Here is a 16,312-nt window from a genome sequence, read left to right on the forward strand (position 1 = left end):
AGATTTTGTTTCTTCACGACCGTCGTCGCCATGCATTCCAAGATCGCCGCGCTGGCGGCCTTCGTGGCCGCAGCCCGCGCCCAGAGCGCCTGCTCGCTCACGGCCGAGACGCACCCGTCCATGTCCTGGCAGCAGTGTAGCGCCGGGGGTAGCTGCTCCAACAAAGCAGGCTCCGTCGTTATCGACGCCAACTGGCGGTGGACGCACACCACCGAGGGCTATACCAACTGCTACACCGGCAACAAGTGGGACTCGTCACTGTGTAAGTAATAATAACCAAAACCAAACTCTGGATGGCCGGTTTCGAAGCAACGGGAAAAGAGAAGAGGAAAAGGATAGGGAGTGCTCTGGCTGACTTTGAGCAATGTGATTTAGGCCCCGATGGCGCGACTTGCACCAAGAACTGCTGTGTCGATGGAGCCGACTATGCCGGTACCTACGGCGCCACCACCAGCGGCAACGCCCTGTCGCTCAAGTTCCTCCAGAAGGGGTCGTCGGGCACCAACATCGGTAGCCGATTCTATCTGATGGCGTCCGAGACCAAGTACCAGATGTTCACACTTCTGGGCAACGAATTCACCTTTGATGTTGACGCGTCTAAGCTGCCGTACGTTTTGACTGGATTTCTTGTTCCTTCATACTTGATGGCCAAGTCTCTGTTGCGTCGTGATGTGTTCTGATACTCGTTGGCTTACCTATTCTTGAATTAATATAGTTGCGGTCTCAATGGCGCCGTCTACTTCGTCTCCATGGACGAGGATGGTGGCAAGGGCTCTCAGACGTCCAATACGGCCGGTGCCAAGTACGGCACGGGCTACTGCGACTCGCAGTGCCCCAAGGACCTCAAGTTCATCGACGGCAAGGCCAACAGCGACGGCTGGGTGAGCTCGACCAACGACGCCAACTCGGGCCACGGCAACATGGGCTCTTGCTGTGCCGAGATGGACATCTGGGAGGCCAACAGCATCTCGACGGCCTACACCCCGCACCCCTGCAAGAACTCGGCCTACCACTCGTGCACCGGCAACGACTGCGGCGGCACCTACTCGGACGACCGCTACGCCGGCGACTGCGATCCGGACGGCTGTGACTTCAACAGCTACCGCCAGGGCAACAAGACCTTTTACGGCCCCGGCTCGGGCTTCACCCTCGACACCACCAAGAAGGTCACCGTCGTCACCCAGTTCATCAAGGGCTCCGACGGCAAGCTCAGCGAGATCAAACGCTTCTACCAGCAGAACGGAAAGACCATCCCCAACTCCGAGTCCACCATCGCAGGCGTCCCCGGCAACTCCATCACCGAGGACTTCTGCTCCGCCCAGAAGACGGCCTTTGGCGATGTCGACATCTTTGCTCAGAAGGGTGGTCTCGCCCAGATGGGTGATGCCGTCTCCAAGCCCATGGTCCTCGTCATGAGCGTCTGGGACGACCACGCCAGCAACATGCTCTGGCTCGACTCGACCTACCCCGCCGACAAGGCCGGCAAGGTCGGCGCCGACCGCGGCTCCTGCGCCACCGACTCGGGCGTCCCCGCCGACGTCGAGTCACAGCACCCTGACGCCGCCGTCACCTACTCCAACATCAAGTTCGGCCCCATCGGCTCCACCACCTCGGGAGGCAGCACCAGCCCCAGCAACCCCGACACCCCCAGCAACCCGCCCCCGACCACCACCAGTGCCGGCAACCCCGGAACCACTTCGGCTCCCCCCTCGACAAACTGTGCGTCGCTGTATGCGCAATGTGGCGGTAACGGATACACTGGCCCCACGTGCTGCTCCTCGGGCTCCTGCAAGAAGTCTAACGACTACTACAGCCAGTGCTTGAACTAAAAGCACAAGCAGAGCAGCACAGAGCAGAGGACGTAGTCCTCCGATGGCCGACAGTGGATGAATGATGATCGAAATATCATGTATATAACTTGGCATGAAACAAACGGATGATACTTCATATAGATGAAATGGGGAGGTGGCAGACGAACGTGGGGCATGTGGCTGGGCCCCTTTTTCTCCTTGTACATAACTTTTTTTCTACTTTTCTCCATCTCTTACACTTTCCTTGCTCAAAGTGGAGGGTCCTCGCGAGCTAGGGCGTGTCGCGACCTAGCTTGCGCTTTCCAATCTTGTATATAGATTACTTGCCCATATACATTACGTCTTATCTACTTGGACCTGGTTCGACATTCGCCTAGCTGTGAGATGAAGAAGAGAGAAATGATTGACAGAAAAAGCACGAGCACCTCGCTAGTCCACTTGGCTACCGGTCCATGAGGGCTTCTTTTCCTCGACTAGAGTAGGAAGATGACAAGATACGAGAATGGATGAAAACGAGAGAAAGGCTTGCGCGCTTGCGACAACGTGGTCCCGGGACTTGGAGTATGCAGCCGAGCATGGCCAGGGCAACAATGTACACGAACGTAAAGAGGTTTTCCCCGACTTCAAAGAGAACAAAACCAACCTGGAATAGATCCGCAGCCAGAGCAAAGGCGCGAGATCACTGGGATATATAAAGGAATGCAGTGTGTGCTAGGTGGTGGATGACAGAGGAGAAGAAACTCTGGACACGTATGTCCGTACGTCCCAAACCCGGAGAAATCAAGGCAGTTGAACAAAATGTGTGTGGCATATAACCAGATATGAGCGGGATATGGATGAGATGGCCCAATCTGCCTCTTAATATATGTATTGTGCGGAGAAAGGGGGGGTAAGAATAGCCACCTATCTCCAAGAGCCAAGCCGGCACTTTGAACCCTCTTACTTTCTGGGGTAAATGAACGTCCTGCAGGTTGATATTAGGTATTATTTATGTGGTAATACGATACAAGTTGATTTCGTAATGCCAAAGGCCGAGTGCATATGATTCGTTGTTAACCTGACATTTCATAATTGCCTGTTATTGAAATATCCATCCTACTATATCTCTCCTCAGAACGCCAATTGAGCATCTCCCATGAGCGAAACAAAGCCCCTAGACGCTTCGAACCTCCCTAGTTTCCACCGCCGCTTTCTCCTCCGTCGTATCCGCCGCGTGATGGGGATCCGGGACGCCCATCATCTGCCCGCCCTTCTCGACGTGGTTCTGCCCGCCGAAGAGGACGTCGATCTCCTCGAGGGGAGACCTGCTTGGTCTCGGGGACGAGGAACCAGACGAAAACGGCGAGCAAGATGTTGACAGCCATGAAGAAGTACAGGCACTTGAGCCCCTCGCGTGCCAAAAACACAGGGAAGAACTGCTGGAAGATGGTGTTGGCCACGTTCTGCATCTGGGAGCACATGCCGACGGCCTGGGCCCGCACGTTGACGGAGAAGACCTCGGCGGTCCAGATCCACACCGTCGCGCCCCACGACGGCTTGTAGAAGAAGATGAAAAGGAACAACAGGAACACGATGGCGATACCCACGGGCTGCGACTTGGCCCCGCTCTCGGTCGAGGGGGTTGCGCCCGCTACGATGGCCACGATGCCGATGGAGACGGCCATGCCGACCGCGCCGAAGATAAGCAGCCATCGTCGACCGAAGCGATCGGCCGTCCAAGCAGCATTCAACGTAAACTGCAATGACGACACATGTTAGCCTTGGGTTCCTTTCAGGGGGAAGGGCGAGTATGATCGGCCCAGGTGCGACGATAGCGGCTGTCACTCACCAGAATACCACAGGTTGCGTTCAGAGCGTTAATCAAGTTGATGGTCTGCTTGGAATCCCAGATCTTCATATAAATGCTGGTGGAGTAGGAGTTGAGCGTGCCCTGGCCCGACAGCTGCTGGCCGATGTTGAGGGCGAAGGCGAGCCAGAGGCGGCGGCGGACCGAGGGGTCCTTGAACAGGGCCCAGTACGAGCTGCTGATGGCCTCCTTCTCGAACTCGATGGCCTCGCGGATGGCGAGGACCTCATCCTCGATCTCGGCCTCGGTGGCGCGGATCTTGGTGAGCGCAGCACGGCACTTGGCGACGTCGTTGTGCCGCTGGATCCACCAGCGCGGGGACTCAGGCTGCAAGAAGATCAGGGAGCAGATGGTGACGGGGCACAGAAGCTGGAAGATGACGACGAGCTTCCAGTCCCAGTCGCCGAGCCTTTTGATGTTCAGGCTCGTCGCGTAGGCGATCCAGTACGCAATGAAGGAGCCGACCGAGTAGTTGAGCTGCCAGAAGGTCATGATGGTGCCGCGGATGTCGGACGGGGCCACCTCGCTGATGTAGGTGGCGCCGGCGGTCAGCGAGAGACCTTGGCCGATACCGATGAGGACGCGGCCGCCGATGAAGCAGCCAAGGTTGTGGCGAGGCGCGAACGCTTGCATGAAGGTCGCGATGATGACCAAAAACACAGCCGGAGGCCATACCGACGCGGCGTCCGAAGTAGTCGGCCTGTGCCAAATGGGTCAGTCATGAGGTTTCTATCGGGTTGAGTGTCAGGCGACGATTACTCACCAGTGGCCCGGCCATGAAGAAGCCACCGACGATGGCACCGATGGTGTAAGCGGTGTTGACCAGACCGATCAGGTAGGCGTCATCTTTCTTGTGCAGGTCGAAGTAGTTCAGCCAGTTGGCCGAGCCTTGGGCAGCGTTGAAGACGGAGGCATCGTAACCGTAGAGCACCATGCAGGTCGCTGCGACCATGCAGATGTACCTGGGTGGCAGTGTCAGACGGGAAGCAGGCACCGGGGCCAATGCGTCGCATGGGCTTCACTTACCAATTGTACAGCCTTGTTGAGCTCGCCATGGTGCCGACGTTGCAAAAGTTCTTCGCCAACAAGACACGCTAGAGGGACGTGGAAGAGGGCTCCCGAGACGACAGAAGGCAGGAACAGCGGACATGCTGGAAGATATACGGCTGCGATGCACGCAGCGGTGTCGCAACCAGCCCCTTGTCGCCTGCGGCGGAGGATTGCATCCCATGATGATTGGCCCGGATACGTCTCCCCACAGCCCTCGGCCCCTTTGCCCATGGGGTACTCCAGGAAAGTCCACGATGGAAGGCAGGAGGCGAAGTTCCACCAATGGCAATTTCCCCGTCTCCAGCTCGCCTTATCTCGGCTGCGACGCGACCATGACCATGACCATGACCATGCGGCCCGGTGCTGTCTTGCTGGTAGTCGGTAGACCAATCGATCCAATTATTATGTACAAGTCTTGTCCAGCTCTTCTCCAGCTCTTCTCCAGCTTTACAGTGGGGGAAGGCCCGAGTCTGGGGATGGCGTTCTCCACTCGCAGGGTCCCAGCCGGGGCGGTCAATGTCTTTCTGCTGACATGTATTTCGTGCTTCTCTTTCTCCCATATCTGGCTTCCTTGCTTTCGAGAACAGCAAGCTTGGCTCCTTCTTCGCTGTCCGAGTCGTCGTCGTCCGAGGCCTGCACTACGTTTTGGCTTGGCTCCCTCAGTTTCAGGGGGTCTTTCTTCTTCTTGGGAAGTTCTGCTACCAGCTCTCCAGATTCCTCCTGGCTGTTCGGCCCATCTTGCTCGTCTGGCACATGATTTCTTAGCCATTTGGCAGACTTTCCCTGGTTCAATCTGCATGCGAGATACCATTTCCCTTCACCTCCCTCCCGCTCGCGGTTCCACGCTTCGAATCCCACCAAATGCAGGAACGCATTGACGACGCGATCTTGCAGTGACGGGCCGTATTCAATCTGGCATTCTTCCACGACCATGACAACCATGGATAGCGTCCGGAGGTGCCAATCCAGGTGGCTTTTCAGTGTCTTGGGGGTTAAGCCCTTTGCTTGGGGGTTATCTGATTCTATGCCGCCGAAGCCCTGGTTCCCAAGATACCTCCAGATAGCAGGGTGGCATGGATAATCTCTCATCGATGGTAACCAACGCGCATATCTATGTTCGTCCAGGAGCTCGCCCCCAAAACCTAACATAGTCATGATGAAGATACAGACTTCGAGCGTCTCGTCGAGTGCCGTCAGCCATCCTTGCTGTGCTTCCCATCGTCCAGGGCGCTTCCGTTTGGGCTGTGGCAGTTCTGCCAGCGTCTTTAGTATGGCCCCGTGTATTTTGGCAAGGGCGAGCAAGCCCTTTGATTCGTGGCGCTCCAAGAGCCTCTTGACGCTATTCGCACGCTGACGCAGCGACTCGGGCGAGGCCTCCCCAGACCTGGTGGCCCAGTACGACAGGCTCTGTTCGGCGTAGCCGAGCCGTCCGTCGTTTCCATCGAAGAAGCATGAGGGGGGATCTTTGACAATAGTAGCATCGTCAAACACCCGATCGCGTCCCTTGCTGAGCCCTGGTAGTCCGTCCACCAAGCCCCCGTGCTCCTGTTTGGCCGTGTTCTTGACAGCATCGGAAAGGTCTTTTGCGAAACTGTTGACTTTAGGTCCCCATTCTGCTCGCGCATCCTTGGGAACCAAGATTAACACTTCGCCTAGCTTGTTTTCTTTCCAAGACTCCATGGTCCGTTTATACCACTGGTCCTGTCTCATGGAGCTGGCTGATGTGACATGGAAGTCATCCAGTAGGATTTTGCCCAAGGATATGAATATATCATCCATGATGCGAGACGTATGCTCTTAGGTGCTTGATCTGAACCGATGGGGTATATCTAAAGTCGGACGACATATATGGGCGGGTGGAAAACTGATGCTATTTAAGCAATTGTGAGACTGATCGTTGCCACCTAGAGTGGCTGCCTTCCTTCGAAATGTAGGCTGTGAGAGTGACTCAGCCCCAGCTGCTTACTACATGACTAGTGGCCAATGGCATGATCTGAATCCCAGAGCTGGACACTGTCCACAATGACCAATCATACAGCTTCCGAAAACACTAGGTTGCACAGTCGTCTCGCTGTCGAGTCTTATATTCAGATATTATAAGTGAAGATCTACACCCATTGTCGACTCAACTCAGCACATATAACACATAATGTCCAGTGTTCGACATCACTGGATGGTTGACAACGAGAACTTATCAATATATATCATCGAGCGCATTCTCTTCCCATGTAAAGGCACGCCTGCGCGCATCTACTCAAACTTGTCGAGGATAGTCAAAGATCCATGGATAAAGTTTCGAAACCCGTCCCGGAGTTTCTGCCCAAAACCGCCACCAGATCGTTGACCGTCGCCGTGGGTACCGTCTTGTGCCCATTCGACTGCCTTCCAGTAGAGCCCAGGAAATCTAGCGATAACAACGCGTCCCCTCATTAGCGAAAACTCTGGAGGAAGCAGCGGGGGCTTTTCTTACATGCTTCGAAATATGGCCACTAGAATCATCCAAGGAATTAACACAGAGAGCGCCAAAGGCATAACCACAACTATCATCACGACCAAAACCGCGCCATAGCAGATCCTGTGCTGAAGATCCATCCTGAATTATCTGAAAGCGGTCGCTGGGGAACGTTTGCGTCTCGGAGCACTCCCATAAATCACTTTCGTCGTCCGCTTATTCGCCAGAGAGGAATGGAGAGAAGGAGAGGAAGGAAAGAGGAGATGGAATTAGAAAGCTGGAGAGCCAGAACAAAAGAAATTCTCTTCTGGCCTACACCCTTTTGCGTACCAAAGCCGAAGTAGGCCTTCAAACAGGGCGGTTCAAGTCCGAGGATGCCAATGGGTACCTGTACCGATCAACTTGAAGCTTAAGAGTGACACTAGTCTGTGTCTCGGTAGTTACTATGATGGCACTGAGGAAGAGTGCGCTGGTAAGAGTTTTCCCTCATGGGCAGGTAACTATTTTATTCCACTTCGAGCAGAATTCCCCCGACAACCTGCTCATCTAACCAGCCAGGGGTCCATTGGCGGCACCGTCTTGTTTAGCTGCTTGCACCTACCTCTCCGTCTACCCAATCCGTTCTCGACTGTCGATAACATATATCATACTGGGCTCTACGTGGTTGCGGAGGTATCAGAAAGCCAGTCGATAAGCATCGGACAGACATGCACCCGGAGGACCCTCGGGCCAAGCTGTTAAGTGACACGCATGACCTTCATAATATTCGAACTGAGAATCAGAAGCTGCATTATGATAGAGATGATTTACGTATGGCTTTCATAGACATACAACAAGCCTCGTAGTGGGTATCCAACTAAACCTTCGAAGAGAGACCGACACTTTCCGACCCTCCTCCGAAACAACCTACTGTTGCCTTTCGCTGCCCACCATATTGACCATCAGTAGTTCGTAACAGGTCTTTTCGCTTTGGTAGAAATTCCATCCTCTCCCCATTATAGATTATTATAGTGCCATGTGGATTCATTGCTCGTACTTCACATTCCTCGAACTTCCAGCGTTCGCCCGAATCATAGCCTCGACGTCCACGCCGACCCACCGCATCTCCCTTGGCATTGGCGGAGACACGTTTTGCGGCGGGGAACGTTGTCGCATCTGCTGTCGCATTTGCAATCTAGCAAACAAGTCACTTGTGCTCATCTCAAGGCTCTGTTTGAGTGATGCCGAGTTCGCCCATAACTGGCCGTATTTCGCCATCAGTTGCAAAGTCCGATCCAAGCAAGCAAGACTTCGATCGAGGTTGTCGGCCGACGGCCCCCGAGGCCGCGACGGCAGGGGAGGGGGCTGAGGCTTGCCAGGCTCCGTGTGTGGCGGGGGCACGGTTACCCCAGCTAAAAGTAAATCTTCTGCGTCCCGAAGCACGGCAGCAAATTGGTTCGCCATGAAGAATACCCGGAGGGCATCGTGGTAAGTGTAGAAGGCGACACTTCTGCCACTGTGAGCAACCTCGTATATCCGGTCGAGATAGGCGAGGGTATGTTCGAAGATCAATACCCGGCCGTAGTCTGTAATGTGAGGAGCCCTGGCAGACGGCGCAAGGCAATATACGAGACTGTAGCGGACTTCAAGATCGAAAAGTTCACGCATGCCCACGGGTAGTGTGCTCGGAAGCGCGTCTGCCCACTCGCGCATATCCTGACACATCTGCCAGACGAATGATGTCGCATCATGTATCGGCGATGGATCTGATTGAAAGAGGATCTGGTACCATTGCGATTGGGCCCGGCGGAGCTGGAACAGTAAGAACGCCGGCTCAGAGCCCGAGAGCATTTGGCCAGTAATGGAGGCGCGGCGGCTGAATGAAGAAGGCCTCGGCCATGCGACATGTGTTGCCGCGTCAGGGAAGCAAAACGCGCGTGCATGTACCATGCTAATCGACCTGTTGCTTCGTTAGACAAATTTTCCCTAAAAGGGGGCGGATGTGAGGCATACCTGTCCAGCGAGTAAACACAGTAGAACATTTTTCGTCTCATATCCAGCATAGTCTTGTCGGGCATCTGTTCCGGGGGCGGATCTTGGTGGAACCCTAGATCGATCACGGCTCGGCACGTGAACCCAATTAAGTGCCAACTGTCAAAATGTGCGGGATCGAGCATAGAGTATTGTGTCAACAAGACCAATGACCTAATCTGGGCGACATGACCCGGCATCAAGGCTCCGTCAGCGTATTGGAGAGCTTCTGCCACGAAGTGTAACCCGTTGACGTAGTGCTCGTCTTGGCTCGTCTGACTCTGTGCCATGGAACCCACGGCAAGGACCATATATACTAGCCAGTAGTCATGGTCCTTGATGTACTTGTCGTGAGGCGAGTAAACCTGGTCGAGTACGCTGTAGAGACTTGTTTCCGAAAAGGCTGGATATAAGGAGTAAATGTTGGTCATGTAATACTGTGTGATGGCCAGCGCAGTCTGTCTCGACGGCAGAGACCAACTTTGAGGGTCCGGCAAGGTATCGTTCGACGCAGCGGCTAGCACTAAACGCGCAAATGTCATGCTGCCCATGGACGGCTCAAAGTCTCTGGTAGTGGCATTAATGGACCTAGTTGTACGTAGTTAGCGATTGCACAAGAGGCAAGGCGAATCATTCTTGGCGTACAGGAAACCAAAGTCGGACAGCAACGAGTTGACATCTGAGGTCTCTCGCTTTCGGGCAGCATTTCGATGGATTGCTGCCCTGATGGTCGCCAAAGAATCCTTGCGTTCGGGCTCTCGCGGAGGCGCATCCGTCTCATGCTGAGAGACGGAGGCTTTTCTGGATCGCGCATAAGCCAGGCGCCTTTCCAACTTCTCAATGCGCAATTCCAAAGCCGCAACATAGCTGATCGATAGTCAGTATAAAGAAATGGGTGCATTTTTTGGTAGATGGCTGCAAACCTCCGCTCCTTGCCTCTCGCGAATTGATCATTCGCGCTCGAGCATTCATTCTCACGCCCAGCTTTTTCGCAGGCTGTGCATGCTGGCAATTTGCCGTCGCACTACCCAGATCAGATCAGTCAGCAGACTCCTTGATTCATCGGACTCATCGGTCTTCACCTTTACTTTGGCCGAGCGACCTGTTCCAAAATCAGCATTAGATCACACGGCAGATAAATGCTATGAAAAGGAACATATGAACTAGCTTACATCTTGAGCAGGCGGAGACGGGGCGCGAAACACGAAGTAATGGGTTGTCTGAGAAGCTTGAGCGAGGCATTGCACGTGCGGACTGCCGGCAGCGCGGGATCGCAGGGTGGAAAACCCGAGATAGCAGGTAGTTATCTGCCAGTCAGTCTGGCGATGCGACTTGGAGATGTGTCGGGCTGGTGCTCTATAACGCCGAGAAAGCTCTCTGTGATATCGGCGCCGTCGGGTTGCTGGGGTCCTTCTCTTCCGAAGCCCGGTCAGGCTGCTGAGTGAGGCAGCTGGTCTGAAATATATAGCTGTCCTTGACAGAGGTACAATTGCAGTGTCGGCGTGTCAAAGCCGGCTGAGGCGAGTCGCGAGAATGGGTGAAGATGTTGGTTGGTTTCCGTGGCAATAACTGTCACTGTATCTTGTGGTTTCAACACCAGGAACAGAGCCTCACGACACGAGCAGTTGGCAAAAGCTGGAGGCGCGGCTAATGAAGATTAGCAAGTTGGTGGGAGAGGCGGATTCCTTTCTGGTCCCCACCGGCGCTCTTGCAATTGTCGCTTTCCCGTCTGACAAAACCGCACCTGGCAGCCTGGACTGGGCACAATGTGATCGACCGGAAGGGGGCAGCTACTTTTTTTAGGTCGAATAGAATAGAGGGGACGCGCAACGGGAGATGGAGGGAGGAGGGATGAGGGATAAGCAAGGTGGGGTAAGGCAATGCATGCATCACACATTACATCGGGACCCAAGACGCAAGGCCGAAGGCCAAGGAGCAGGACAGAGAGGATATGGAAAAGGACATTGACGCAGAAGTCCTTTTCAAGGCGTATCCTACACGCTACAGGTACAGCCACATGGTAGATGGCACTCCGTCTGGGAACGATCTAGTATGCCGGAGTCCAGGCCGACTCGTATGACGAACTACACGCACGCACAGCTTACTTTTGGTTTTTGATAGGGGTAATGACCAGTAGATTTCTCTTCGCGTCATCTGGTTGCTTTTCCACTGGCTGGCGGAGTGTGCTCCGACCAGATCAATTACAACCAAAGCTCTACCTGAGGGACATGAACGCTTGCGTCCTCGAGGTTCGGTCAAGACAGCCCATGAGGCCCCGAGAGGCCCCGAGAGGCCCCAAGAGACCGACCCCTCGGGCAGACCTTGGGAAACGGGCCCCCCAGGGTAACTTTCCATATCTGGCAGTTTCATGTTGCGAGGTCTTGTTAGAAGCATTGGTTAGCGCCCTTTCTTTTAGTTTGACATGCTCTTCCATGCCGTCTATCATCTATTCGGCTAGCCAGGCTACCAGGTGGAACTGCCCTAATCCCCATGAGGCCCAGCTACCAGAACAATACGAGCTGAGGCCATATGCGCATCAAGTACCTGCTCAAATGGCATCTGGCATCTGGTATCCTTTCCGGCCTGTCGGGCTCCAAATTACGCAACCGCGCTAGTAAACAGCAAAAAGCATTGATGAACGATTCCGATGAACATGGAACCATTCTGATTCTGATATCTTCTGGATATTGGTATAGATCTGCTTCCCCGGCCATCGCGTGTTTCGGCCGAGGAGCACATTTACTCGAGGACGACCTTTACTGTCAGTGTAGCTAAATGGTGTTTTTGAAACCGCCCAAATTAGCGGCCCCGGTGCTGAAGCTATCATCGACTACCTATGATTAAGCCAACAGACGCGAAGATTAGCCGGCAAGACCGGCTCGACAGCTCGGGAAATCGTCTCATGTGCGATCATGGAGACCACTGGGAATTTATCTCCTACTGAGATGTCCCTAGTCTTTACATAGTGTTGGTGGTGGAGAGGTCCAATACGACTAGTGTATCGATCAACGGTGAAGCAGCCTGGTCAGAAATAATAATAAAAAGGACAAGAAGTTGAGGCGCAGAGGACCCGATGCTATCATCTCGAACTCGGTACTCCCGAGCATGACGGGGTCCTGGGTTGATACCTGCATCTGGTCAGCCTCTAGAGGCCCCCCGCCGCGCAACGAAGGCAGGCTGAAGGCTACTAGCAGTAGGCGACCTGCCGCACCTTGACACTCCCTCTACCCAAATCAAGTAAGGGATCAAAGATGAAACGCGACGAAGAGAATGAAGGCGTCGGCTTTAAGGAAAAAGAAACGAAACAAGTGCTTCTCACTTACATATACGGAGTCCCATCAATCTAACCACTGACTCCATCCAAATGCAGGAGTAAAGGAGCACGAGAAGGCCGCAGGCAAAAGGCAGACAGGCCTACATGTATGTACCGTGCCGTGCTATCACATCACAGCAACACTGGCCCTTGTTTAGCGCTGTACCGTCAAACGTCAAATCAATCCCACTCCGCCAAGTCGATGCTCAAACTGGAAATACCGGCAGTGCAAGTGCGGTGCCCCATCGCATGTGTTATTTTCGGCTGATGCGACGATGAATCCGTCTTGTGCCTTGTTGTCAATCGCTTCCAACGACCGTGTCCCTTTCCAGACAACTTGAACCGCCAATCCGCACGTGGGGCCCTGATCGACAACCTTATTGCAGGTCCTATTGCCCGCCCGACTAGAACCTTGGAAGCTTCCATCGACAGGGGGTGAGGGGATAGCGAACAGAGCCTAGAGCCCAGTGCCCAGTGCAGAACCCAGTGCCCAGTGCCCAGTGCCCAGTGCCCGGTGCCTCAGTCAGTTGCCAGCCTGCCCAGCCCGTATGTATGTACATTGCATGCAACTGTAACTGCAGCGCGGGACGTCGATAGCGATATCCCCCGCGTATTCTATCCCCTCCTTCCAACCCATCGCATCGCATCGCATCGCATGCCCAACACAACCATATACAGTTGATGCAACCTCGCAGCAGCAACACCACACTCTCTTACCTCTCGCTCCCTTTTCGACCGTGTACGACGACTTCATCCGATATATCACCGGAGCACACACACATACGTACACACAGATGGACGCCTCCGATGTGTTCCGCCATATCGAGGGCTTGGGAACATACCAGCCGAGATTTCCGCAAGGCTACCATCAGCAGCAGCCCGGTCGCCCGGCCATTGCCATCCGAGACGAACACGCCGAGGAAGATGGCTCGCATCGCATTGCGCACACTCTAACGGCATGTTGCCGTTGTCGTCAGGTACGTGCCGTTCCTCGCCACCGCAAAGGCGGCCGGCAGCAACTGCCGCATTCCTGTTTGCGACATGTCCGATGCAGAGGTCTTGTGCTGACTTGGACCCGTGCATCATGTAGAGAAAAACGCGATGCGACCCGACCTTACCCCGCTGCCTCCCATGCGAACGCTCCGGGTCCGTGTGCGAGTACTTTGACACCACCAAGGGCAAGAAGATCAGCCGTTACTATGTCGTCAAGCTCCAGGCCCGCGTTCGTGCCCTCGAAGCCGAGCTCGGTCAATACACGGACGAGGATAACTTCCCCCAGAACCACGACGACATAGTCGGACCCGGAGGCCTGGTTCGCCTGAATGAGACGGACGAGACCCCGCGCTACCTCGGGCCCTCGAGCGGGATTGCCATGACACGGATCCTGATGGAAGAGGCCAAGCGCTACACAGACTCCCAACACATATCCCAGCTCATCCCCGAAGTTCGAGTGCGGCGACAAGCTGCAGTGGGTGGTCCAGGGGGCATAGGCCAACGGTCGCAATCCTTCAGCATGCCGCCCCCGATGATGTCGAGGAAGAAGAGTTATCCCATGATCAGCTCTTTTCCTGCAGACAACCTTCCTAGCCGGGCCATTGCAGACAAGTTAATCGAGGTATACTGCCAGCGTGGTACGGTTTCCCATAACATTCTGTCTTGTTAGACAATTGCTGACGCGTGGGCTAGGGCAAATACTGACACCAACGCTTCACGAGGGCAGGCTAGCCAGTGCCCTCGAAGACGTGTACAATGGAAGCCAAGACCCGTACCAGCACTTTGTGATCAGGATGGTCATGGCCATTAGCATGCAGAAGCTCGATACCACCTATGCGGGGCTTGCTGACAGCTATTATCTCGCTGCCATGCAGCGTTTCGAGGAAGTAGTCCGGCCGAAGGACCTGAAAACGCTCCAGTGTTTGGCTTTGATAGGGCAGTACTCGCTTCTGACGCCGACTCGAACTTCGGTCTACTATATCATTGGCCTAGCGACAAGAATATGCCAGCAGCTAGGTCTAGCTGACGAGAAGACAATATCTATGGGCACCGAAGACCCCCTGACGTTGGATATGCGCAGGCGCTTAAGCTGGACCATAACAGCGATGGAGTTCGGACTAGCCTCCAGCATGGGCCGACCGAATGGTTTCGCCAAGAGCGACGATCTCGTCGATGTGAAGTTTTTCGAGAGCACAAAGGACGAAAACATAACCGAACATGGAATTATGCAAGGCCCGGCCGACGAGAAGAAGCTGGTAGCAATCCATTTCTGCAAGATGCGTTTGTTGCAGACGGAGATCAATCGAATCTTGTACGAAAAGAAGCAGCCAGAACCTAAGGACGAGCGTCATCCTTGGTTTGCGGCGATGGAGACAAGATTGGACCAGTGGCTCGACGCCTCTCCAGCAAGTCCCGCTTGGTGCAAGCCATGGTGAGTATCTTACCTCGGTCGCCAACACTGTTCTGCTTGGTAGACCAACATCGCTAATTGCCATACAGGTTTTCTGGGAAATACCACACAATGATAATTTCACTTCATAGGCCTTCGCCTCAGGTTCCTAAGCCGTCGACTAGGTCGGCCAGCAAGTGTTTCGACTCCGCTGTGTTCATCATCAACATTTCCAGCAAACAAATGATGGCAGCTGCAGTTGATATAACATGGGTGTTCGTATTCACCTTATACATGGCGCTCAATACCATACTTTGGAGTGTGGCTGCGTGTCCTGATGTTCGCGCCACGCACTCTCGAGAGGAAGTTGAAGAACTTGTTAACGTAGCTCTCGACATACTGGATCAGTGCGCTGAGCGCTGGCCAGGGATAAGTGCCGCATCTGAGCTATACTCGACGTTTTCGAAAGCTTGTCTTCTGAGCTACGAGTCAAGACATACCCCAGTACTGTCAAATTCAAGTACCTTTGGAACGCCATCCTCACAGCAGGACACGAACTCGCCATCTACGTCTGAGAATTCTAGTGCGACGACAATGTCCAGGCAAGCTCCCACAAATGGAGCACCTGCTTTCAACCCTCCACAATTTGGCTATGTGTTTGATACCGCACCGGAGCCTGTCAATTTTGACAATCCATTCAATGGCCAGCCAACGTTTCGCTCCAACTCCATCTTCCACAACCCGGCCCCCAGTGATCCTCCTGGCCGGCGCTTTAGCTATTTCCCTCCCGATTTCACCCAATCCAACGAGAATTTGCTACTCGAAGAATCAACACCCCCTGAATCGGACACTAACGCGTCTCCTCCTCTAATGTCTCCTCCAAACCATCTTCCAACCCCGCCCGAGTCCATTCCTCCCGGTGCTGGCGCTACCCCTATCATGTCAACGCCTATGTTGCCCACGTCTGCCATGACTACTCCCAGCCTGGCACATAGGTCTCCGGTCGATATACCTCAGAGCCATGCATTGAGACAGCCTCAGCAACAGCGCAATCCCACATTCACGATACCTCCCCTGCCAACCAATCACCACCCGCAAGGTCAAAGGCCGCTACCTCAGCCGGCGACCGTAAACGATTGGTTCAACCCGCCCCCGCCTTTCATCTCTCCGTATACGTTTGGCGGGATGAACAACGACTTTTGGGCACCTTCGAACAACCCAAATGGTCTCGGTGTTATGGGGTTGCATGACACACAGATGCACAACATGCCGCCAGAGCGGCAGGGTAGTCTGAGCCACGCTCAACAAGTGGAGCTGATGGGCGTTCTGGAAAACGAGGGGATGACGGACATCGATACGTATCTCAGCCTGGGAGGTATGGGCGGCTACGATATGAGGAGCAACGGAGCAGCATCAGGTATGGGCTGGGCTGGCTAGCGAACGAAAC

General features: G+C 54.4%; 5 protein-coding genes across 5 annotated transcripts; 2 read left to right on the plus strand and 3 right to left on the minus strand.

Moving 5' to 3' along the window:
- Positions 1 to 30: 30 nt before the first annotated feature.
- On the plus strand, positions 31 to 1,829 carry PG998_005406 (uncharacterized protein; the record flags this gene model as incomplete). The annotated part of the gene is made up of 3 exons (XM_066872224.1): positions 31 to 262; positions 376 to 607; positions 716 to 1,829. The coding sequence occupies 3 exons, from the start codon at positions 31 to 33 to the stop codon at positions 1,827 to 1,829; spliced, it is 1,578 nt and encodes a 525-aa protein (XP_066732321.1).
- A 1,135-nt stretch (positions 1,830 to 2,964) lies between these two features.
- Positions 2,965 to 4,712, minus strand: PG998_005407 (quinate permease; the record flags this gene model as incomplete). Its single annotated transcript, XM_066872225.1, has 6 exons — positions 2,965 to 3,075; positions 3,116 to 3,547; positions 3,640 to 4,283; positions 4,333 to 4,357; positions 4,421 to 4,619; positions 4,684 to 4,712. 6 exons carry the CDS (start codon positions 4,710 to 4,712, stop codon positions 2,965 to 2,967), a joined length of 1,440 nt encoding a protein of 479 aa, XP_066732322.1.
- Positions 4,713 to 5,220: 508 nt separating this feature from the next.
- Positions 5,221 to 6,486, minus strand: PG998_005408 (uncharacterized protein; the record flags this gene model as incomplete). The annotated part of the gene is made up of 1 exon (XM_066872226.1): positions 5,221 to 6,486. The coding sequence occupies one exon, from the start codon at positions 6,484 to 6,486 to the stop codon at positions 5,221 to 5,223; it is 1,266 nt and encodes a 421-aa protein (XP_066732323.1).
- Positions 6,487 to 8,182: 1,696 nt separating this feature from the next.
- On the minus strand, positions 8,183 to 10,411 carry PG998_005409 (uncharacterized protein; the record flags this gene model as incomplete). The annotated part of the gene is made up of 5 exons (XM_066872227.1): positions 8,183 to 9,098; positions 9,152 to 9,757; positions 9,815 to 10,036; positions 10,148 to 10,271; positions 10,342 to 10,411. 5 exons carry the CDS (start codon positions 10,409 to 10,411, stop codon positions 8,183 to 8,185), a joined length of 1,938 nt encoding a protein of 645 aa, XP_066732324.1.
- A 2,865-nt stretch (positions 10,412 to 13,276) lies between these two features.
- Positions 13,277 to 16,302, plus strand: PG998_005410 (purine utilization positive regulator; the record flags this gene model as incomplete). Its single annotated transcript, XM_066872228.1, has 4 exons — positions 13,277 to 13,459; positions 13,660 to 14,113; positions 14,169 to 14,907; positions 15,018 to 16,302. The coding sequence occupies 4 exons, from the start codon at positions 13,277 to 13,279 to the stop codon at positions 16,300 to 16,302; spliced, it is 2,661 nt and encodes an 886-aa protein (XP_066732325.1).
- Between the last annotated feature and the right edge of the window lie 10 nt (positions 16,303 to 16,312).

This window comes from Apiospora kogelbergensis, assembly GCF_038363985.1.
Source record: "Apiospora kogelbergensis strain CBS 113332 chromosome Unknown utg000003l_segment0_segment0, whole genome shotgun sequence".
In the NCBI taxonomy this organism is placed as follows: Eukaryota; Fungi; Ascomycota; class Sordariomycetes; order Amphisphaeriales; family Apiosporaceae; genus Apiospora; species Apiospora kogelbergensis.